This window comes from Dryobates pubescens, chromosome 17 (genome assembly GCF_014839835.1).
Source record: "Dryobates pubescens isolate bDryPub1 chromosome 17, bDryPub1.pri, whole genome shotgun sequence".
NCBI classification, from domain to species: Eukaryota; Metazoa; Chordata; class Aves; order Piciformes; family Picidae; genus Dryobates; species Dryobates pubescens.
Window position 1 is genome coordinate 15,184,346 of NC_071628.1, and position 19,865 is coordinate 15,204,210.

At 39.5% G+C, this 19,865-nt stretch overlaps 2 protein-coding genes across 3 annotated transcripts in view; both read right to left on the reverse strand.

The window, feature by feature from the left end:
* CCPG1 (cell cycle progression 1) overlaps window positions 1–7,331 on the reverse strand; it is a 23,530-nt gene extending 16,199 nt beyond the window's left edge. For both annotated transcript variants that reach the window (XM_054168925.1, XM_054168926.1), the window contains exons 1-2: window positions 7,249–7,331; window positions 4,202–4,273 (exon numbers count right to left, since the gene is read on the reverse strand). In XM_054168925.1, the coding sequence (XP_054024900.1) occupies window positions 4,202–4,261 (60 nt within the window). In that variant the 5' untranslated portion in view covers window positions 4,262–4,273; window positions 7,249–7,331. The remainder of the gene's footprint in view (window positions 1–4,201; window positions 4,274–7,248) is intronic.
* Window positions 7,332–10,216: 2,885 nt separating this feature from the next.
* DNAAF4 (dynein axonemal assembly factor 4) lies at window positions 10,217–18,787 on the reverse strand. The gene is made up of 9 exons (XM_009911228.2): window positions 18,631–18,787; window positions 17,946–18,093; window positions 17,494–17,627; window positions 16,538–16,778; window positions 15,625–15,770; window positions 14,404–14,513; window positions 13,566–13,719; window positions 12,437–12,542; window positions 10,217–11,162 (listed from the first exon to the last, which is right to left on the reverse strand). The coding sequence occupies exons 1-9, from the start codon at window positions 18,751–18,753 to the stop codon at window positions 11,065–11,067; spliced, it is 1,260 nt and encodes a 419-aa protein (XP_009909530.2). The 5' UTR covers window positions 18,754–18,787; the 3' UTR covers window positions 10,217–11,064.
* Window positions 18,788–19,865: the final 1,078 nt, after the last annotated feature.

Below are 19,865 nucleotides of genomic sequence, written 5' to 3' on the forward strand. Positions count from 1 at the left end.
ATCCATTCTGCTATCTTCATGCTCAGTGTCTCTTGACAGGAGAATGCCAATAATGGGAACTCAAACACCTGTGTATTCCTACCCCAAACACAATGTAAGTGGGAACAGAAAACCTCAGTACCACATAATTCTGTCCTGCTTTGGCTAGACAAATCTCTGTCTTCTCATAACATTTTATTATGATAATTTATTTAGACTACATAATTCACTGTCAGCAACAGTGTAAAATAACAATCCCAAGTATGAAAATAAAGCCTGCAATGCACAGCTGAATAACCCAACTATTGCAGCCAACTCCTAAATCCTTTCACTTTTGTTAAAAGTTTGTAATGTCTGACAGCCTGTGCACTCCTGTATTGAACTTGGTCTCAAGAACTGGAGTGAGTTAGGTCTTTCTTTCTGTGACAGGATTCCCAACTTATTATCAAACCCAAAACAAGAAGTAGTTTTAACCATCTCTTGATTATCACCTTGTTGCCAACAGAAATTAAACCATACCCCAACATTTATAAGCTACAAACCATGTAGCTTGCTTTTGAAACTAAATGGAGATTTCAGAACTTGAGTGCAATCTACCAGCTTGTAATGGCTTGCCTTTTCAATCACCCAGATTTTAATTATGTTCTGCAAATAAGGGAGTGTGCAGTGAAGGAGAAACGGCTGATCATTACCCCAATCTCTTCCCATTATATCCTATTTCCTTCCTAAGAAGAAAATATCTCAAGTACTGTTCCCTGAAAACATTTAGGGGCAGGCAACAAGAAGATACAAATGGCAAATATACAGAATACACCAGGTTTGGAAAAGACCTTTGAGATCATCAAGTCCAACCTATCACCCAACGCCATCTAACCAACTAACTATGGCACTAAGTGCCTCATCCAGTCCAGTGATGGTGACTCCATCACCTCCCTGTGCAGCCCATTCCAATGGCCAATCACTCTTTCTGTGAAGAGTTTCTTCCTAGCACCCAGCCTAAACCTCCCCTGGTGCAGCTTGAGACTGTGTCCTCTTGCTCTGTTTCTAGTTGCCTGGGAGAAGAGACCAACCCCCACCTAGCTACAACCACCCTTCAGGTAGTTGTAGACAGCAATAAGGTCTCCCCTGCACCTCCTCTTCTCCAGGCTAAACAACCCCAGCTCCCTCAGCCACTCCTCATAGGGCTTGTGCTCCAAACCCCTTACCAGCTTTGTTGCGCTTCTCATTCCAGGGAAACAGTTAATACATTTGCTCTGAGAATTCTGATTCAATAAACCACTCAGTTTACAAAACAATGCTATACCCACATGAGAGCCAAGGTCTGGAGAGATACAAAAAATCCTCAGGAGTAAAGGAGAAAAGAATATTGGAGGTCTACGCTAACTCTGAGGGCCAGTCTTTTTAACTGCCAAAGGAAGCAAGATAAAACATTAATCTTCTGTAACTTCAGGTGTCTACACATGAGCAAATTGTTAAAGGCACCTTTACAATCAATACAGTGGAATGAAGACACCAAGTCATTGGATCAAACAGAAGTGCTGACTTCAGCATAAGAATTACTGCTCTTGATTCCATTGATTGTATTGATATAATGCATACAATGCCACCTCAGAAACCAACATCCTGTACACACCTTGGAAATAACAAATCCCTCCCACCAGACCTTCAATTGCTACACTCTTCTTTTGTCTCAGGCTTTATCCTATTAGGAATTAAAAATTAATTTTGCTTTAATAAAGCCATTGTCACTTTGTATAACTAGTCAATCAGAAGACAGGAAACACAAACATACCAATTAAACCAGGGCTACACAGACAAAATAGTGACTTTACAAACAGCTATACCCCAAGACTTGATCAAAGAATGAGGGAAACCTAGTACTTCATCCCAATAAAAGCATGCATAATAAATGAAGCTATAGCAGAGATCAACAGATAGCCAGAAACACAACTGAAGCCATACAAATTTGATAAAGCTCCACATATCAGTTGACTATGCCTTGCATGTAGCTCTTTCCACCCACTGCCACACAATCTACCATCACAACTTCCTTACACAACAGACTACTCTTCAGTAACAGTTTGCCTACTGGGAAACAAACCACTCTCTTAGTTGCCACCACTAGCTCAGCTCTGCACTGCCTTATGAATTCCTCTTCCAAAACATGACAGCATCTATGTTATTTCTATATACTTTATGCCTGGTTGAACAATTGGGCCAAGGAAACTCAGAATGCTAATGTGAATTGCAAAGAATTTGTGCTAAAAGCTGCTGCAAGTCTCCTGAAAACAGGAGAAAGTCACTTCAAAACTCAGTCCTTCTCACAGAGGAATCCCTTACCATTTCAAAGCCTTTTAGGCTGTTACAGTTTTCAAGATCTTCCAAGTGCAAGTATAGCAAGCTCTCAACAACCATCATTTTAAGCTCAGAGAAGGCTATAGTTCTCATTCCTGACCTTACACTCCAGAAGAGCTGTCCTGCCTTACTATCATCTTCATTTCCCTATAAACCGAATAAAATGCTGGCATTCCTTTACTCACTGCAGCATCCCCTAGATTCCACTTGAGGCAAGAACCCTCAGGAAAACTTTGGCATCTTAGGCATGGAATAATTACATGTACTCTTTAAAATGAACATCCCCAAGGGATTTCCAACCAGTCTGATTTCTGAAGACCTCTGAACCCCTGTATCTTTCCTTCTCTCAATGCAGAACAGCACACCACAGAAATTACTGTTTAAAATTGTGCACGTAAGACCAACAGGCCTACGAGTATCCTTCTTTAAACTGCTGATGTATTCAGTAAGCAGAGCAAGGCAATACAAGATCAGATGCAGCAAATCTCACAGATACCTTTATGCCAGTTCTCAACCTCCTGAGCTCAGACAGGGTCTTAACTCAAGAGACAAACTATTCCAGTCAGGAACAAAAGCAGTCAGTTAGGCACAAACTTTATAATTCACATGAGCCATTCTACTATTCCAGTCACTGAGTATTAACTTGTCTCTATCCTATTTCTTTCCTAATAGGACAGACAGAATGTAAGGACAGAATGTTGCTCCTTAACAGCAGCTATTGAAGCTAGGATCATATACTTCAGTGGCAGAAAAGACTTGGAAAAAAATCATGGAATCATTCCCTTCTGCATGCAATTTCCAATTGTTTGGTTTAAGGTTTTGCTTGTAGGTTTTTTTTTATTTGTTTGGGGTGGGTTTTTTTCAGTTGGTTTGTTTGGGGGTTTTGGGTGTTTGTGGTGTTGTAGGTTGGGGGAGGGGAGGAGGAGAGAGGTTGTTGTTGATTTTGTCTGTTTTTTGGGGGGAGTGGTCTTTGAGGGGAGAAGATTGGCAAGAAAAGAAGAAATATATTAGCAATAACGGACAAGTTACATTGGACGTCAATGTTTCCAGGAAAGATTGAACAGAGCATAGCATCTCATTAAAATTCTACCAATTCTTCAAAGAAAAACAGTTGTAGGAAAAATAAAACATTCTTTTAAGTAATAAAAATTCAATCAGCTATAGTAGTGGTTTGGCACTGGCTGGAGGCCAAATGCCCACCAAAGCTGCTCTATCACTCCCCTTCTTAGATGGATAGGGGAGAGAAGAAAATACAACAGAAGGTCTGTAATAAGACATAAGCAATTTTAATAATGTGAAGCATGAGCAAAGGCTGTGCACGGAAGCAAAAGCAAACAGTGATGTTATTCTCTACTTCCCATCAGCAGGTGGTGGTCAGTTTCTCACGGGAAGCAGGGTTCAGATGCCATGGATGAATATCCCCACACTTTGTTCTTTCACTTAGTGTGTGTGTGTGTGTGTATATATATATACATATATACATATATATATATATATATATATATACACATATACATATGAGCTGACATCACATGGCATGGAATATGCCTTTGGCCAGTTTGGGTCAGCTGGTTCTGCTGCATCCCCTCCCAAGGTCTTGCCCACCCCTCAGCATACTCTTGAGGCAGGAAAATATTGGAAAAGCATAGCCTGGGTGCTCTTTCAGCAGTAGCCAAAACATTGGTGTGTTATCAACACCCATATACAGCACTGCAAAACACAGCACTAGAAAGATGTTCTGAAGAGAATTAACTCCAACTCGCCCAAACCCAATGCAACAGTAAAAAGTAGTAAAAGTTGAAAAATTATTTTACTGCATACAGCCAGTCTTAAACCAACAGAACTTTATTAACTTGAAATTGATTACCTCGTGATTGATGACAGTCCAGCCACATGATGAATCACTGTCACTGGAATTTTCAGACATTTTCAAAGCACGCTGCAAGTAAAAGCAGATTCTTTTAACATGCAAGATACACTAATTTCACAGTTCTCTTGAAAAAAATAAAGGGAAGCAGAAGAATCCAAATCATGTTACATAACACTACACCAACCTACACCTGTAATTTAAAATAAATAAATAAAAACATTAAAAAAGAGTTTAGGAAGAAAATATATTCTTTTGTACATATTTTCCTATCTTTGTAATACCTGGAACAAATACGGTTTTGGTAGGTACTTATCTATTTTAGCCAGACAAAATGCTCTTAAAATTAGCTCAAAAACCCACAGACATGGCTACCCAATAAATCTATAATGAAATTTAAAACTTGTCTGTAGCATCATTGTCTAAGACATGTTTCAGTAGAGGAAGTAATTTCTGAACCATTACATGCACAGAAGCTACACTTTATTTAAGAACACCACCATGGGTTTTTTTGCAAAGACATAAATTAGGATCTTTCGGACCTAATTCAACTATTAGGCAAAAAATGCTTCATGTTTCATTCACCTCTTTCAAGTACTCTCAAATATAGTGATTCTGAAGAAAGCTGAGAGAGTACCTGGAGATTACAAAACCATGAAAACCTTAACGTACAAATTTTACTTGTTACAGTACTGCCACTTGACTTTGGTAGTTATTTTCAGATGATAGATGTCTGGCTTCAGCCAGATTTATCTTGGGGGGGGGGGGGGGGAACCCACCTTTCCCAAAATAGAACCATTTCTAGCCAGTTGTGTGTTACGTTGCACATCCAACGTAATAAAACAGGAAAAGAAATCATGATTCAATAAATCTTCTATAAAATGACAATCAACCAAACACTGAGAATTTCAGACATCTGCTTTATTTCTCCTATCTAGCTACTTCCAGTAAGAACCCAGAGAAAGGTACCTATCTGTTTAAATGCATTTACATTATTAGCAATCCTGTCTTTGCTCCCTATTTGTTAACGTGGAAAATAGCTACAAACCTTGAATCAGAACATGTAAATATGCCATTGTACCTAAAAATGTGCACAACAAAATGCACAACTTCAAATTCCATTTAGCTTTCTAACAAAATAAACAGAATGGTAGTTACTATTTTTAATATATACTGCTTTTCCCTTATCAGTTTTGATTAATATATTTGAGGTTCCTCTGTAAAAAAGACAATGGTGACAATCACAACCACAGCTGATAAAGCAAAAAAACTCATTTATACTTAAATGAGGTATCAAATTTACAGAGAAACTGGACTGCCATTCATTATAAAGCCCTTCTTTCTCTACGGCTGTCACTTTCCTTTAGATCTTTTTTCCCCCCTTGCCAGCTCTTTTCCTGGACTCTCAGCTAGGGAACATCAGGGTTGCAGTGGGGTAGGAAGATGGGAGTCTTTTGGTTTGGGTCTGTTGTTTTTTTTAACTCCTACTGCATTCAGTCATAAACTTTTTTTTTTTTCAAATGTGTGTGTATACACACACACACACACACATATATAGTGGCTTCTATAAAATCATAATTCTTCAGTCATCAAAATAACTGCCCAAATAGCAAAGGCTGCATTCCACAGTTCTCCTGAAATAACATCTGGTTGCTGTCATTAAATTGTTTTGAATTTGACCAGGCATTCAACAACAGTATTCCTGTCAGAGGATGGTAATTACCAGCACCAGAACTTGCCACCTATCAGAAACGTTGCTTAGCTATGTTGCAAAACAGGCAACAGATACAAAACAAAGGAGGGGGGAGGGGAAAAAGATTGGGGGCCTTCTCACTACCTTTATCACCACTACTTTGCAAAAGAAAGTTATAGTTCCAGTTTTGTACTCAAGTTTAAACTACAAAGCTGATTCTAAGCCTACATATGTCCTATGTTCTCACTGACATCCTCTTTTCAATTTCTACCTAGATAGTTCATAGTTCATAGTTCAACCTTTGTGTATTTCATGGGAGGGAGAGAGTGGTCAGGGAATCAGAACTATTAATTATTTTTCTAACTTTAGCAAAATGCAAAGCAGAACTCCAAGGTGTAAAAGTTTACAGCCATATGTATTGATGATCATGTAATACCAAGTTATCCTATAAATCTATATAAAAATAAATACCACATCCTATGTATCCACTGTGATGCAGAATAAATATCAGTCTCAAAAGAATAACCATTCCAGTCTAAACAAACCTGGTAGTACAAGTGTCTTCAAAAAGGTATTTCTAGACTAAAAACCACACAAGTGTTGACAAAGATGAATAACAAGGCACCAATGGGAAACAGTGTTCTTTACAGTTTCCTAGGCTGTCATTCCAAGTAAAAAGTCACAGCTGTCTTCTACAGTAGCTTCTTTATTGCACATCAGAAATCAAAGAATGTTAGTGCTACTTCAAGGTTTTCATCCAAATCTATTATTTCTGCTAAGTGTTGCAATTTCTTCCTTAAAGTAATATTCTTCTTGATTAATATATTTATCAACACATGAAGACTATTTCCTTTCTGCAATTTCCAGCAAGGCAAATGTGGCTTCTAAAAGTCAACGCACCCCAAAGCCGGGAAACCCCTGCTCAACACCCATTGCTTCTCTCTCACCGGTGTTACTGCATCAGTAAGCGGCAGGGTGCCGTAACAGTTAAAACAACAATAACACCATTTATGAAACAGAACACCTTGCATCAGCCGGAGGGACTGAAGCAGATGATGAAAGAGAAGGAAGTTGGCAAACGCCAGCACCAGGACCTCATCCAGGGTGAGGGCAGGCGGGCAGGCCGCCCGCGGTGCCCGCTTGGTCGCCACAGAGAGTCGCGGCCACCCCGCTGCGCCCCGGTTACTTGTTCCCTGCGACCAACAGCGGCTGCCTCAGTTTCGACGCCCCCAGGCTTTGCCCCACTCCAGGCAAACCCTCCACACCCGCGCCCGCCGCGCTCCCCGGGAGGCTGCGGCGCACCGAGGCCAGCCCAGAAGACGACAGATGCCCCTGGGCCTGCCCCGCCGCCTACCTGAGCGCGGTCCCCAGCGGGGCTCCGCACAGACGAGGGGCGGCCGGCTGTTGCAGCCGGTGACGCTGTTAAAAACAACCCCGGGCCGCGCCTGCGCAGGGCGGCGTTCCGCGGCACCCTGGCGAGCGTAGTCCAGGCCCCGCCAGCGCCCGCCGGCCTCTCTCCTCTCGCCAACTACAGCGCCCAGAGTGCGCCGCGGCGGGCGGCCCGTCCCGCCCCGCCGGGCCCCCGGGGCTCCCGCTGCTATAGCAACGCCGCGCCGCCGAGCTCGGGCCGAGCGTCCGCGGCGCACCCACACAGCAGTAGGTAGGGACGAGCCGAGCTGGGACAGTGGCGCCGGGCTTGGCGTGCCTAAGCCCTAGACGGCTGATGGAGGGAAGGAGCTTCGTGGAGAGGAGGCGCGGGCGCAACTGGAGGGGGACGAGGGCTGCAGAGCGGGCCTGCGAGCCGCCCGGTGACAGGGCTTGTACATGAAGGAGCGAGTTCGGAGGCACCGACCGCGTGAGGAACGTTTTTTTCAGGTGCAGTCACAGGACCACAGAATCACAGAATGCACTGGGTTGGAAGGAGCCTTTAAAGATCATCTACTCCAAGCCCCCTGCAGTGAGCAGGAACATCCCGAAGTAGCTAACCAGCAACTGGACAGAAGCACACAGAATTAGACTGGTGGGGGCTGGAAGGGCCCTCTTTAGATAACCTCGTCAACTCCCCGTGATAAAGCAGGGTCAGCTAGAGCAAGTTGCACAGAAAGGCCTCCTGGAGTGTTTGAAAGTCCAGAGGAGACTCCACAACCACTGCAGGCAGCCTGTTCCAGTGTTTGGGCACCCTCAGTATTAAGTTTTTCCTCATATTCAGACAGAACAGACCTCATTAAAAAAAACAAAGCAAAGGAAAAGTCAGAATGCCTTACCTAATTTGTTTTGTTTGTAAGCTAGCAACTTGGCTGTCTTCATCTCTTACATGATTGAAAAGCACAGAAAAAAAAAATAAAATACATTTCATTGCACCTCTGAAGCTTGTTCAGCAAAACTAAGGGATGTACCTTATTCGCTGCAGTTTTAGCACATGCTCATCAATATCACATTACAGCACTTTCCATGAATACTAAGTGGCTGTCATGTTTATCTCCCTGCAGAGGGAAAAACAAACAAACAAACCCACAAACAAAAAACACCCCAACATAAAAATGCATACATGTGAACACAACTGAGGAAGCATTGGAATTTTGTTTCTGTATAATAGAACTGGAAAATCCAAAAGAATGTAGCCCATTTGATGACACATTTCTCAATCAGGCCTAAACCCATAAAACTTTCAGACCTGGTATTATAAATGTGGAACTCTAATTTTATTAAGAGAGTTGGCTTAATTAAAATATTTTCTGGTTTTAAAACTTAAAAGTCAGTCTCCACATTCCTATATGTCAGGACACTAATACCAACATAATGCATGTGACTTCGGTACAGTGTACACACCGCATCAGCTCAGGTACTGAAGTCAGAAGTTGAACGTCCATTTGCTTACAGTCTAATCCAATTAAACAGGCAGATACTGTTCATGCCATGCATGTTTGCTTCCTTAACATCTGAAGAAGGCACTCTTTCATAGCAGTGGGAAAATGTGCTTGTCTACATCAAAAATAGCCTTGAGTAGTTACAACAAATTACTAGAATACAACTAGCCTATGCAGACATTCACAGATCTTTCTAACAGGCTCTGGAACCAAAAGAAAAAATCAGGGACTACAAATCAACATCTGCTTCTTTGCATCTTCTTTTTGCCATTACAGCCTCTCCTCCTCAGCCCCAACCCCCCCCCCCCCCCCAGAAAATTGCCCTATTTTGGCAAATATACCAATACCCTCAACTGAGGCACTGAAATTCCTGCATTGCCCTCCTTTCCAGATGCTATACATATAGTATTCTCCTATTGCCATTCAGTAGGTACGTGTAGGAAAGAAGGAACAGCAGCCACTTCAGACATTTCTGACTCACCTCAGCTCTCAAGGCTGTCAGTAAAGCAAATGGAAGCAGCACTGCCAACTTCTCCCTGTTCCAAAAGTGTAAAATTTACAGAGAATAACATGTATCTGCATAATAAATATTTTCTTCTAAAGATAGAAATAAATAATAAATGGTATTGAGGAGACAGACAGATGTGGAAAATTCATCAGTCCGCTAAACTGCTACTGAAAGGAGTGTAGTTGAAATGGTCACAATGTGGACAGAATGCCTCACACAACAGAACCACTTCAAGTCCAGTGTTTCAAGTTGTCACCATGTACTGGTTTTGTCTGGGACAGTTAATTTTCATCATAATAGTTGTTATGGAGCTGTGTTTTGTATTTGTGCTGGAAACAGTGTTGATAGCACAGGGATGTTTTAGTTACTGCTGAGTAGTGCTTACACAAAGCCAAGGTCTTTTCTGCTCCTCATACCACCCCACCAGCAAGTAGGCTGGGGATAAACAAGTTGGGAAGGGACAAGCTGGGACAGCTGACCCCAACTGACCAAAGTGGTGTTCTATACCATGTGACATCATGATCAGCATATAAAGCTGAGGAAGAAGGATGAAGAGGGGAACATTCAGAGTGATGACATTTGTCTTCCCAAGTAACCATTACATGTGATGTAACCCTGCTTCCCTAGGGATGGCTGAATACCTAGCTGCTGATGGGAAGTGATTAATTCCTTCTTTTGCTTTCTTAATTAAATTGCCTTTATCTCAACACCAGAGTTTCCTCATTTTTCCCCTTTCCCCATCTCATTGGGGATAAACCAGGACATGTGGTAATACAAATGCTAACACATACATAAAAATAATACCATTCTATATTACATTCTTCCACAATCCAAACCAACAAGTGCAGGACTTCAAAGCACAGTGTTATGCTTCACAGCATTTTACAACACTTAGAGCCTCACCGGGATGGTCCCTTTTTTGAGAAGCTTTGCTTGTATGTCTGAGATACCGGTCCATATCAACAAAATACAAATGAAAATACCAGCTCAATAAAAATACATATTCTCCTATAAAAAACAGTATTTTGGATTTAGAATATGCTTTACAGCCACACCATAAGTTAATTAATTGTAACAGGATGGAGGAACTAAGTCATATTCACTAACAGGACAAATTATCACAGGATTAATTTACCACTATACTACAATACCACACTATAGGTTTATAATTCTTCTAATTACCCTGTTGGTTCAGGCCAAACAAATATTTCAAAATAGTCTGAAAACATTCAATATACCTTAATGTTAAAAAGAATGTTCTGCACAATGTAAAATCTACCTCTGTGCTTTCAAGTGGAGGTTTTCCAGACTGGATGCCTGAATTAGAGTATCTAATTTCACTCTTTTAGTTTCAGATATGCCAAACACTATGAACAACAAGAACAGAGAAAACATATAACCTGTATAACATAACTTTCAGCTTTGGTGGAGAATACAAAGATAGGAAGTTAACAAGAGTTGACAGAAGTGACTGAAACTGTTTGAACTCCCATTGTCTAGATTCAGTAAATACTTCCAGACAAATATTGTTTTCATTTAGTAACTGTAAATTAAGTATCAAAAGCATATTTTAATATTCAACACACCAAAGTTTCACAGAAAGAAAAATACAAAAACTTTGTATCAAAACTATATCATATATCTAGTATTGTACACAATCTTTTACCAACTTTGTAGGTTTTCTGAGTGAAACAAACATGACTAGTTAACAATATATTGAAGAGAGCTAAAACTTCTTCTGATGCCCTCAAGAGGCATCCCTCTCAAAAAGTTTCTCTTTTTTCTATTAAGAATCTTATGTTCCTTGAATTAGGCATCGAATCTTCTCTGCATCTTTTTCTATTGCTTCATTTTCAGGATCAATCTTGAGAGCGGCTTCATAATCCTGGAGACCTAATACAGATACATTAATGTCAAGCAACTAACTGGAAATAACTGTTCCCTAGTCATATGTATAACTTAATGACCTTGAATTTGCTATTGAGCAAGATGGAATCAAAATTATATTAGGTTTAAATTTTGTCAGTAAATACATTTATATTTTGTTTCTATTCTTTTACAAAACATCAGTGGAGATGTTTTGTATATACATTTTCATTTACTGAAACATGAAAACAGACTCTGAATACACACACACACACACATATATATATACATACACACACTTATGTCTGCCTGAGAAGAGTGTTCGAAAGTGTAGCACAGATGAGAAAAAAACTGAGTGACAGAATGAAACTGCATAAAAACACAAAAGAACCCACAAACAAATACAAGGTTTCCAAGTGCAAATGAGCTGTAAGGAAATGATAAAGGGATTCACAGGTAGGAAAATGTAACCAATGTGAAAAGCTTAGTGTATTTCAACATCAATACTTGGAATATTCTTCACTTTCTATTATGGACTTTTACTTGTACGTTTGCTTTACAAAACTAAACTGATTCTTAAAGAACTTGGTAGGGACACTGCTAATTCAGGTATTTTCACACAAGTCACACATACTTGATGAAACACTCTACTCACCAATATGGGTTTCATATATTATTTTACAAAGATAAGCTATTAGGCACTTCACAGGCAAATATTTTACAAAAATTTCAGGTTATTTTAAGTTAATTTGTTCTATAGTTGGAAATACTGTAAAAATAATCTCAAAATAAAACATTGCATCATGAACAACAAAACCAGTATGCAATTTAGTTGCATATCAGTTTGCATCCTACATTTGAATGCTTCCCATGCAAATACCTCATCTCTGACCTCTCATTTGTTCCTCACTAATACCTTCCATGGCCACCAGGCTACTATGGCCAATAGCTAGCCATTATGAACAGAAAGACTCACCCAGGAGACAAAACATAAATACAAAACTCCCTAAAGCCTTTTCCTCAATGGAAAAAATGACTTGTACTCCTTCAATCAATTTTCTTAAAATTTGTAAAGATTTTTCAAGTGGAATTGCAATTAGTCAGTAAACAAATAAATAAACAGAATTTAAAAATAAACAGTTAAAGTAAAAGCTCATAGAAAGAGAGCAACGAATTGCATAAGCCTCCTTTAATGTTCCTCCTGTAAAAATAAAGGTGTGAGCAGTCTCATTTTGCTAAAGAGAAGTACTTGCATGTCACCATAAATCCATGCACATGTTTTCACAAAATCAAGGTCTCACCTTCAGTATATAACTCCAGCTGACAAAATGCTGTTCCACGTCTTACATATGCTTTTACTCGAGCACTCTTGTTATCAGGAACAGGCGGTGTCAGCAGTTCGAGTGCCTTTACAAGTGAAAATACCCAAAATATTTAGAGATAGGTTTTCCATAATTGTTTTTTTTCCTCATTTACACACTTCTCTCACCTAATTACTGTTGCTATACAGTAACATAGTAACTACTCAAATAGAAGTAGAGAATAGCTATTCAAATTTAACTCTACAGCTTGCAAATCTAATCCTTAAAATTCTTATGTTACCCCACCGTTCACTAAATATAGTTCCATTGCCATAGCTAAAAACTGACAAATACTGTGTTAAGTGTTTATTACAGTCAAATAACATATTCTGGTTTCATATATGATATTACATCCCATGTTACAAAAAAAAAAAACAAAAACAAAAAAACACCCCAGCCTTAAAAAGCATATGTTGTCATAATAGTTACTGGTGAAAAAAAAAAAGTTTGAAGCCTCAAGTACTTATCAGTTCAAAAACCCAGTAATTATGAGAAAACTTTCTCCAAATTATTCAGGTTCCATTTCAGATCATTCCTCTCTCATTGCAGAAATAATGGAACCTAAATCATCATGACGATATACCCCTTCATTAAAAATGATGGTTTGTTGGGAGATTTGTCATGTATCATTGTCATCACCACCACATTTATTTTTTAATTCCCACCAAATGAAGACACTACAAATTAATGCAAAAGGTATCTGTGTGCATTTCCTTTTTTTTTCTAAGTTGTCTTTTTCCTTTTTTTCCTTTTTTTGAAGTGTATATATTGCTACAATATTCTATCTGTAAAGAAATGTATACTCAGTCAACATATGAGCATTCATCCCACATGTGTGGAAGAACAGTTTGGGGTTTATTTTGTTGTTATTTTGTTTACAATTTCTGAAAGTTCTTTAATCAATCACTATCCAATTTTAATATTCCACCATGGCTTCAATAAATCAATTTTTAATTTTAAAAGTCTGAATTGCACTATTAAGTATTTTACAGATCTGCTAGACAGAAGCATTAAGTAATAAATCACAGTAATGTATAAAATGACAATCTAAGAAGCTATATACTTATACCTTTGAGGAATCTTCAATAGTTTTATGTAAATTTCTCAGTTTAAGATGGCAAGCAGCACGATTCAGATACAGTAGGGGAAGCTTATTGTTCAGCCGTATTGCGAGGTTATATGCATTTACAGCTGCAAGGTAGTTTCCTGTTGCAAACATTTTGCTAAGTATAAAACAAAAAGTGAAGTATGTTCTTTAAACAAGGTGCTAAATCACAAAATAAACAGCTACATATTGCTAACAATTCCTTTGTGAAAAATTGAAGTTTTAGCAACCTTTCCTTGAAAATGGCCATTTATAGCCTTTTCCAAGAACAACATAGCTAAAGTTCAGTCCAACTTGATGCTGACGATATTGTACAAGACACAACAAAAATAGTCACTGCTTAATAGCAATGAAGAGCAGCAAGAAGTGGACACATCTATGTACACACAAGACTAATTTTGGAAGCTCTGTATCAAAACTTTCTGTCTAACACAGCTATATAAACACACCAGTATTTTTATCAAATTCCTAAAGTTTGTTTTAGACTGTTGTTGCATCTCTCAATAAAAAATACAAATAAAAGGAAATCCAGCTAGGTATCATATTGCACTGACTTAATTGTCCTCACAGAAGAATAAGTATTATATGGGTTCACAATAATTTGGTCCATCACATGTTTCAGCAATGGCATCTCATGACTTTATCAGATTCAAACCCCATAAGCTGTCAATAAATTCTCTACTATGTAGACATTCACTATCTGTGTCTAGGATAGATAGAAAATATCAAAACTAAGCAAAGGACACATACTATACAGCTCATGCTTAATTTTAAGTACATGTTCAAATGGAATCTAACTTACTTTCCTTTGTCTTTTAACCAGTCTGGATTCTTCTCCTCTTCTTTTAAGTCTTCCAGCTCAGACAAATCAGCACTTACTGTTCTTCGAGCTTCTGCTTGTTTATGTAGCCACTGTACATATACACATGCAAGTATTATTTCTGAAGGAAAATCTGAGTCAAATCTCAGATTGGACTGGGACTTTGCTTTCATCTTTTCACTCACTCCTATCAAAAGAATTCTGTTTGCCATGTATGTTGCATAGGGAGAAATATCGGTATGTTTCCCCAGATATTTTATTACTATATGAGAACTAAGGTTGCTGCATCACTAATATTTTTGTTTGTTTGTTTTGGAACCTCCTAAATGACTCTGCACTCATTCAGTACAGCTCAGAAGAGTTAACTGTGAACTTCTTTTTAAGAAGACAGAAGTTAAAGAATCTTAAATATAACAGAAGACATTTCAAATTTTGTATTTTAAAGGATTAAATGAATATTGCTGCTTTTTTTTTTTCTTTTACCCTTCCCAAAACAAAAGGAACAAGCTGTTTATTGTTTTCCACAATTACATGCATAATTTTTATATTAAAAGTTGTAGTTTGGGTTGTTTTTAATCTTAATTTAAATCAGACTGGCTTCTTTGGAAGATAAGAATATTGCATAGAATAGAATAGAATAGAATAGAATAGAATAGAATAGAATAGACCAGACGAGGTTGGAAGAGACCTTCAAGATCATCGTGTCCACCCTATCAACCAATCCAACCCACCTAATCAACTAAACCATGGCACCAAGCACCCCTTCAAGTCTCCTCCTGAACACCTCCAGCGATGGTGACTCCATCACCTCCCCGGGCAGCCCATTCCAATGGGCAATCACTCTCTCTGTATAGAACCTCTTCCTAACATCCAGTCTAAACCTTCCCTGGCACAGCCTTAGACTGTGTCCTCTTGTTCTGGGCTGCCTGGGTGAAGAGACCAACCTCCGTCTGTCTACAACCTCCCTTCAGGTAGTTGTAGAGAGCAATAAGGTCACCCCTGAGCCTCCTCTTCTCCAGGATAAGCAACCCCAGCTCCCTCAGCCTCTCCTCATAGGGCTCGTGTTCCAAACCCCTCACCACCTTCATTGCCCTTCTCTGGACACTAGGTAATATTTCTGTCAACTTACCGAATACACAGTAAATAATTCACCACCTTGGAAGACAACAGAAGCATTATACTAAACCAGAGAGCAATCCTTACCTCCTCCTCTTCTGCAACACGAGATTCTCGCAGAGGTGTGGGAAAAACTCGTGACGTAAATTTGGTTTTAATTGTAGCAGCAGATCGAGGAGCTGGTAACTGTTCTTCCTTTAAATTTTCTGAAAACATACTATGGGAACCATGACCTATGAAAAAGAATTGGGAGGACTGAAAATGAAAAATTAGGCAAAAGAGATTTTTTTCTAATTTTCTACCAAAGCCCAAAGTACAACTAACTAAGAAATACTACACCTTAGAACTACACTTCTGACATCCTGAGAAAGGTTTAGACTTGTTATTTTGAAGGAAGCATTCAAAAAAAGTTTGTTCTTGCTGTATCATGCCATCTATTTACTGGCCACACTATCTGTCACAAATTAACAGCTCCACTTAGACCACTATCTCTGTCAACATCCTTTATCATTCTCTGTCAGGGCAACTGCAAGAGCTGAAACTAACCTTACTGAAACAAAAAAAACAAACAAGCAAACAAACCCAACAATAAAAATGTAAGTATTTTCAATTGGCTAAGTTCCCTGAATTGGCTCTCTGTAGGGCCAAGTCATGGGTCAGAGAGTGAAAGGAGATTGCATCATTCTGTCAAATTCAGCACCTAGGAACATCGTAACATAAACTCTACCCTCAAAAAGTCTACATTACTCTGTCAGAAAGGATTTCTGCTTTACTTTTATAAAGCTTAGGAAAAAACCTGCCTTTGTATATTCAAACTTAAACAAGAGTTAAAAATTCACATGCTCAATAAACTGTCTGAAAATAAAGATACTAAAATGACTGTAAACTAAAACAATTAGTTCAGTATGGTTAAGACATATAAATGATGACTCAGAAATAGCTAAGAATAAAGTTTAAGCAACACTTTAAAGAATTATAACATATACTTCAGTAATACAACCTTTAGTAGGTTTGAGTCTGGTCTTAGAAGTTTCCTCATTAGGAATCCTGGATTTGTTCATTTTCCCCTTTTTCTTCTCATTAAACTGCTGTACTTCTTGATGTAGTTCCCCTTCTTTTTGGACTATATTCTGCTCCTCAGTTTCTTTTTGCTGTTTTTTCCACAATTCCAACTCCTTAGTGACCCTCTGCCTCTCCTTTTCTTTCAGATTTTCAATTCTTTTTCTTTCTTCTTCTTCTAGCTGTTTGAATGATAAATCTATGAGATACACAACATCTGAAAATAGTAAAACAGCTAAGTAAAAGTTACCCTTATTTTCACAATTTCATATCCCAAGCATAGGCAGAACAGGTACAATATCGCTACTAAGAAAGTCGCGTAACGGCAGTTCATTTTTGTCGAACTTGAATATGCAATCTTAAAATTTCATTATAGACTTAAAAAACCACAACCTTAACACAAAGTGCCTAGAGTTTTTATTTACATAAAAAATCTGAAGAAAACATTTCTTAAAGTACAAAACAGCAAAGGACAAAGATACACACACAAAAGGCAATGAATAGCAAGTGTGACAAAAAAAAAAACAATGAATAAACAAGTTTAGGGGCTTTTTTTAATCAGTATTTGTGACAGTGCTAAATGACTAAACACTTGCTCTGATGCAAAGGCCACAAAATATTAGTTTTGCCACATTAATTTAATCTCCTTTCAAATGACAAAACTCTGATCACCAAAAATTTTCATTAGTATTACTAATGGAAAATGACAACTTCTAAGTATTCTTTCCTTATCTTTTTGATATTAGGGAAGAGGTATGCTTTCAGTACAAAGAAATACCAAAGTTCTCCACCACTGTAATAAAAATTTTATACTTTTCATAATTTTAAAGTAACATTTAACCAAGTAGATGTAATTGCTTAGATGTGTACATATTGTGGAGTTCCTTCTAAGCTTACCTTCATTGTGGCCTCCAGAGCGTAATTTTTGTGTTCCTGTTTTGTAATTTTTCTTGCTTCTGTCTCCTCTTTTGCCTTTTTCTGGGCTTTTAGAACAGCATTCTGTCTTAGATATTGCAGTTTCTCCTTGCTCGCTTTAAAAATAAATAAATAACCACCAAAAATTATTCCAGCAACTTAGCCTTGAAGTTCTACTGTTATAATTATCATATTCATAAAACTGGATTGTTCAGGAGTTGCTTACACACAAAAGAAATGCAAGTTTTTACAGGAAGCATTGGGGTTTTGCACACTAGAGCCAGTAGATTTTGTCCATTTTTCATGTACTTTCTATTTTTAACAATGATCAACAAAGTCCAACGTAGATATCCAGCAGTAGAGCTTACAACAGCAAAGTTCTGGCACAGTTTTGGTTTCATACCTACAATGTACTTTCACAGCAGACAACTTACCATTTGCTAGAGTTAGGGAATCCCACATAGCTACTTCTTTTTTATACAAAGTGAAGAAAATGATTCCATCTTCAATCTTTGCCGTGCTATTTGTGTCATCAATAGGAGCATATAAAAAAGCTTCAAACAAAAAAGGAGGGATGCTTACCTATAAAAATACAATTCCTGATTTTACCATTTTTAATATCACACATTCCAAATAGTATGTCCATACAGTACAACACAAGAAACATACACTACTGACAAATTTGCTAAGTATGCACTATAGAGGTTATATATTTTATTAGACTATAAAAATGAGACTGAAAAAAATTTTCTTCAGCATGCACACGAAGCCAAAGACATCAAATTTAGAATTGTTCATAATATAAGCAAATGTGTGTAATTCAAGCCACTTATAAAAGAAAAAGCAGTTGGCACCTGTTGAGTAGCAAGAGTATTAGTATGGAGAACAATAGTAAAGCCATAATCTCTACTGTTAAAGGTATTTAACAGCCTATGGCACACAGAGGGAGAGTATAGATTAAGTATTAGAACAGATTATAAACTCGAGAGCCTTGACATGGTGTATCAAGCGTGTGCATTTTCACACAGCTGTGAAGTAACGCCAAGGCACAGGCTTTTGGGCACGACACAGCTCAAGGTGGCACTGCCACAGCACCACAGAAAGTTCGTGTCGCCCCACCTTCAAGTACTGATCAGTGCAGAAGATGTTGGCGGGGCTGACCCGAAGGCCACGCAACAGCAGCGAGAGGTAGACGGTGGAGCCAGTCTGCCGCCAGCTGTACTCCCGCAGCCACACCGGCATAACTGCACCTGTTGCTACGAGCGCTCCACAGCCGTTACCAGGGGCAGCAGCTTCCGGTGCCAGCACTTCCTGTCCCCGGAAAGCGCTGCAGGTCCCACCCCCGGCCTTGGCCAATGGCGTCTGTACAGGGCAGGGCCGATCCCCGAGGAGTAAGGCAGGAGGCGGCTGCTTGCCCATTGCCGGGTACGGTGCTGCTGGACTGGGGTTGCCGCGACCCGCCCATTCCCCTTCCCTTCCGAGTAACGCGGCGGCAGTGGCGCGATCTGCAATGCGCCAGGGGAGGCGGAAGAGCGACAGTACGGCGGTGCTTCGAGCGCCTTGGGAATAGGAGCCGGCCCTGCCGGGGAGCGGCCCGCCGCATCCGGCCCATCTGCTGACAGCAGGCAGCCGCAGTCCTACCGAGCCTGCCGTCGGCACTGACCGCTACGGAACCGAACGCGCACCCAGGGCTCCCCAGCCCGCCGTGCCGCCCGTGGCGGGCGAGAAAGGTGGAGTGCGGAACCCCAGCTAACGGCGGAGCGGTGCAGGAGCCAGTAAGGGTAAAACAGCTGTTCCTGGGGCTCATAGTTAACAGCGCAGAAAATGAAGCACAGAATCACATAATTGTTTTGGTTGGAAGAGAGCGGTAAGATCATCGAAACAACCGTTAACCCAGTACCGCCAGGTCACCAGTAAACCACGCCCCCTCAGCACCGCATATACAGCTTTTTAATCCCTCCAGGCATGGGGACTCCACCAAGACCCTGGGCAGCCTGTTCCAGGGCTTGACAACCCTTTTGGTGGAGAATTTTTTCATAATACCCAACTTAAACCTACTCGGGCATAATTTGAGGCAATATCCTTTTGTCCTGTCAGTTTGTTGCTTAGGAGAACAGAAGACTGTCTCGCCTCACTACAACCTCCTTTCAGATAGTTGTAGAGAGCAAACACACAGTACCTTTTGACTTCCTAAAACTTCAAGAGATCAGTTGAGAGAACTACTGTAGATGCTGCCTCACTGTCTTGCTAAGATACAGTGAATATAAGGCACTGCTCTGGTTTTCATCACTCACACCTAAGGAGAGTAGGAAGGAGTGCAGCTCTTATTACCTAAATACATTTCTGTCAGGAAG

Bases quoted from the DNA above. Each gene is read 5' to 3' on its own strand.
- DNAAF4 (XM_009911228.2), bottom strand. From the start codon at position 18,753: ATGCCGGTGTGGCTGCGGGAGTACAGCTGGCGGCAGACTGGCTCCACC. The intron at 17,628-17,945 runs GTAAGTTGTCTG...TTATTTTTAAAG, and splicing joins TTCCCTAACTCTAGCAAATG to CGAGCAAGGAGAAACTGCAA. The intron at 12,543-13,565 runs GTATAAGTATAT...TCACTTGTAAAG, and splicing joins CTATTGAAGATTCCTCAAAG to GCACTCGAACTGCTGACACC.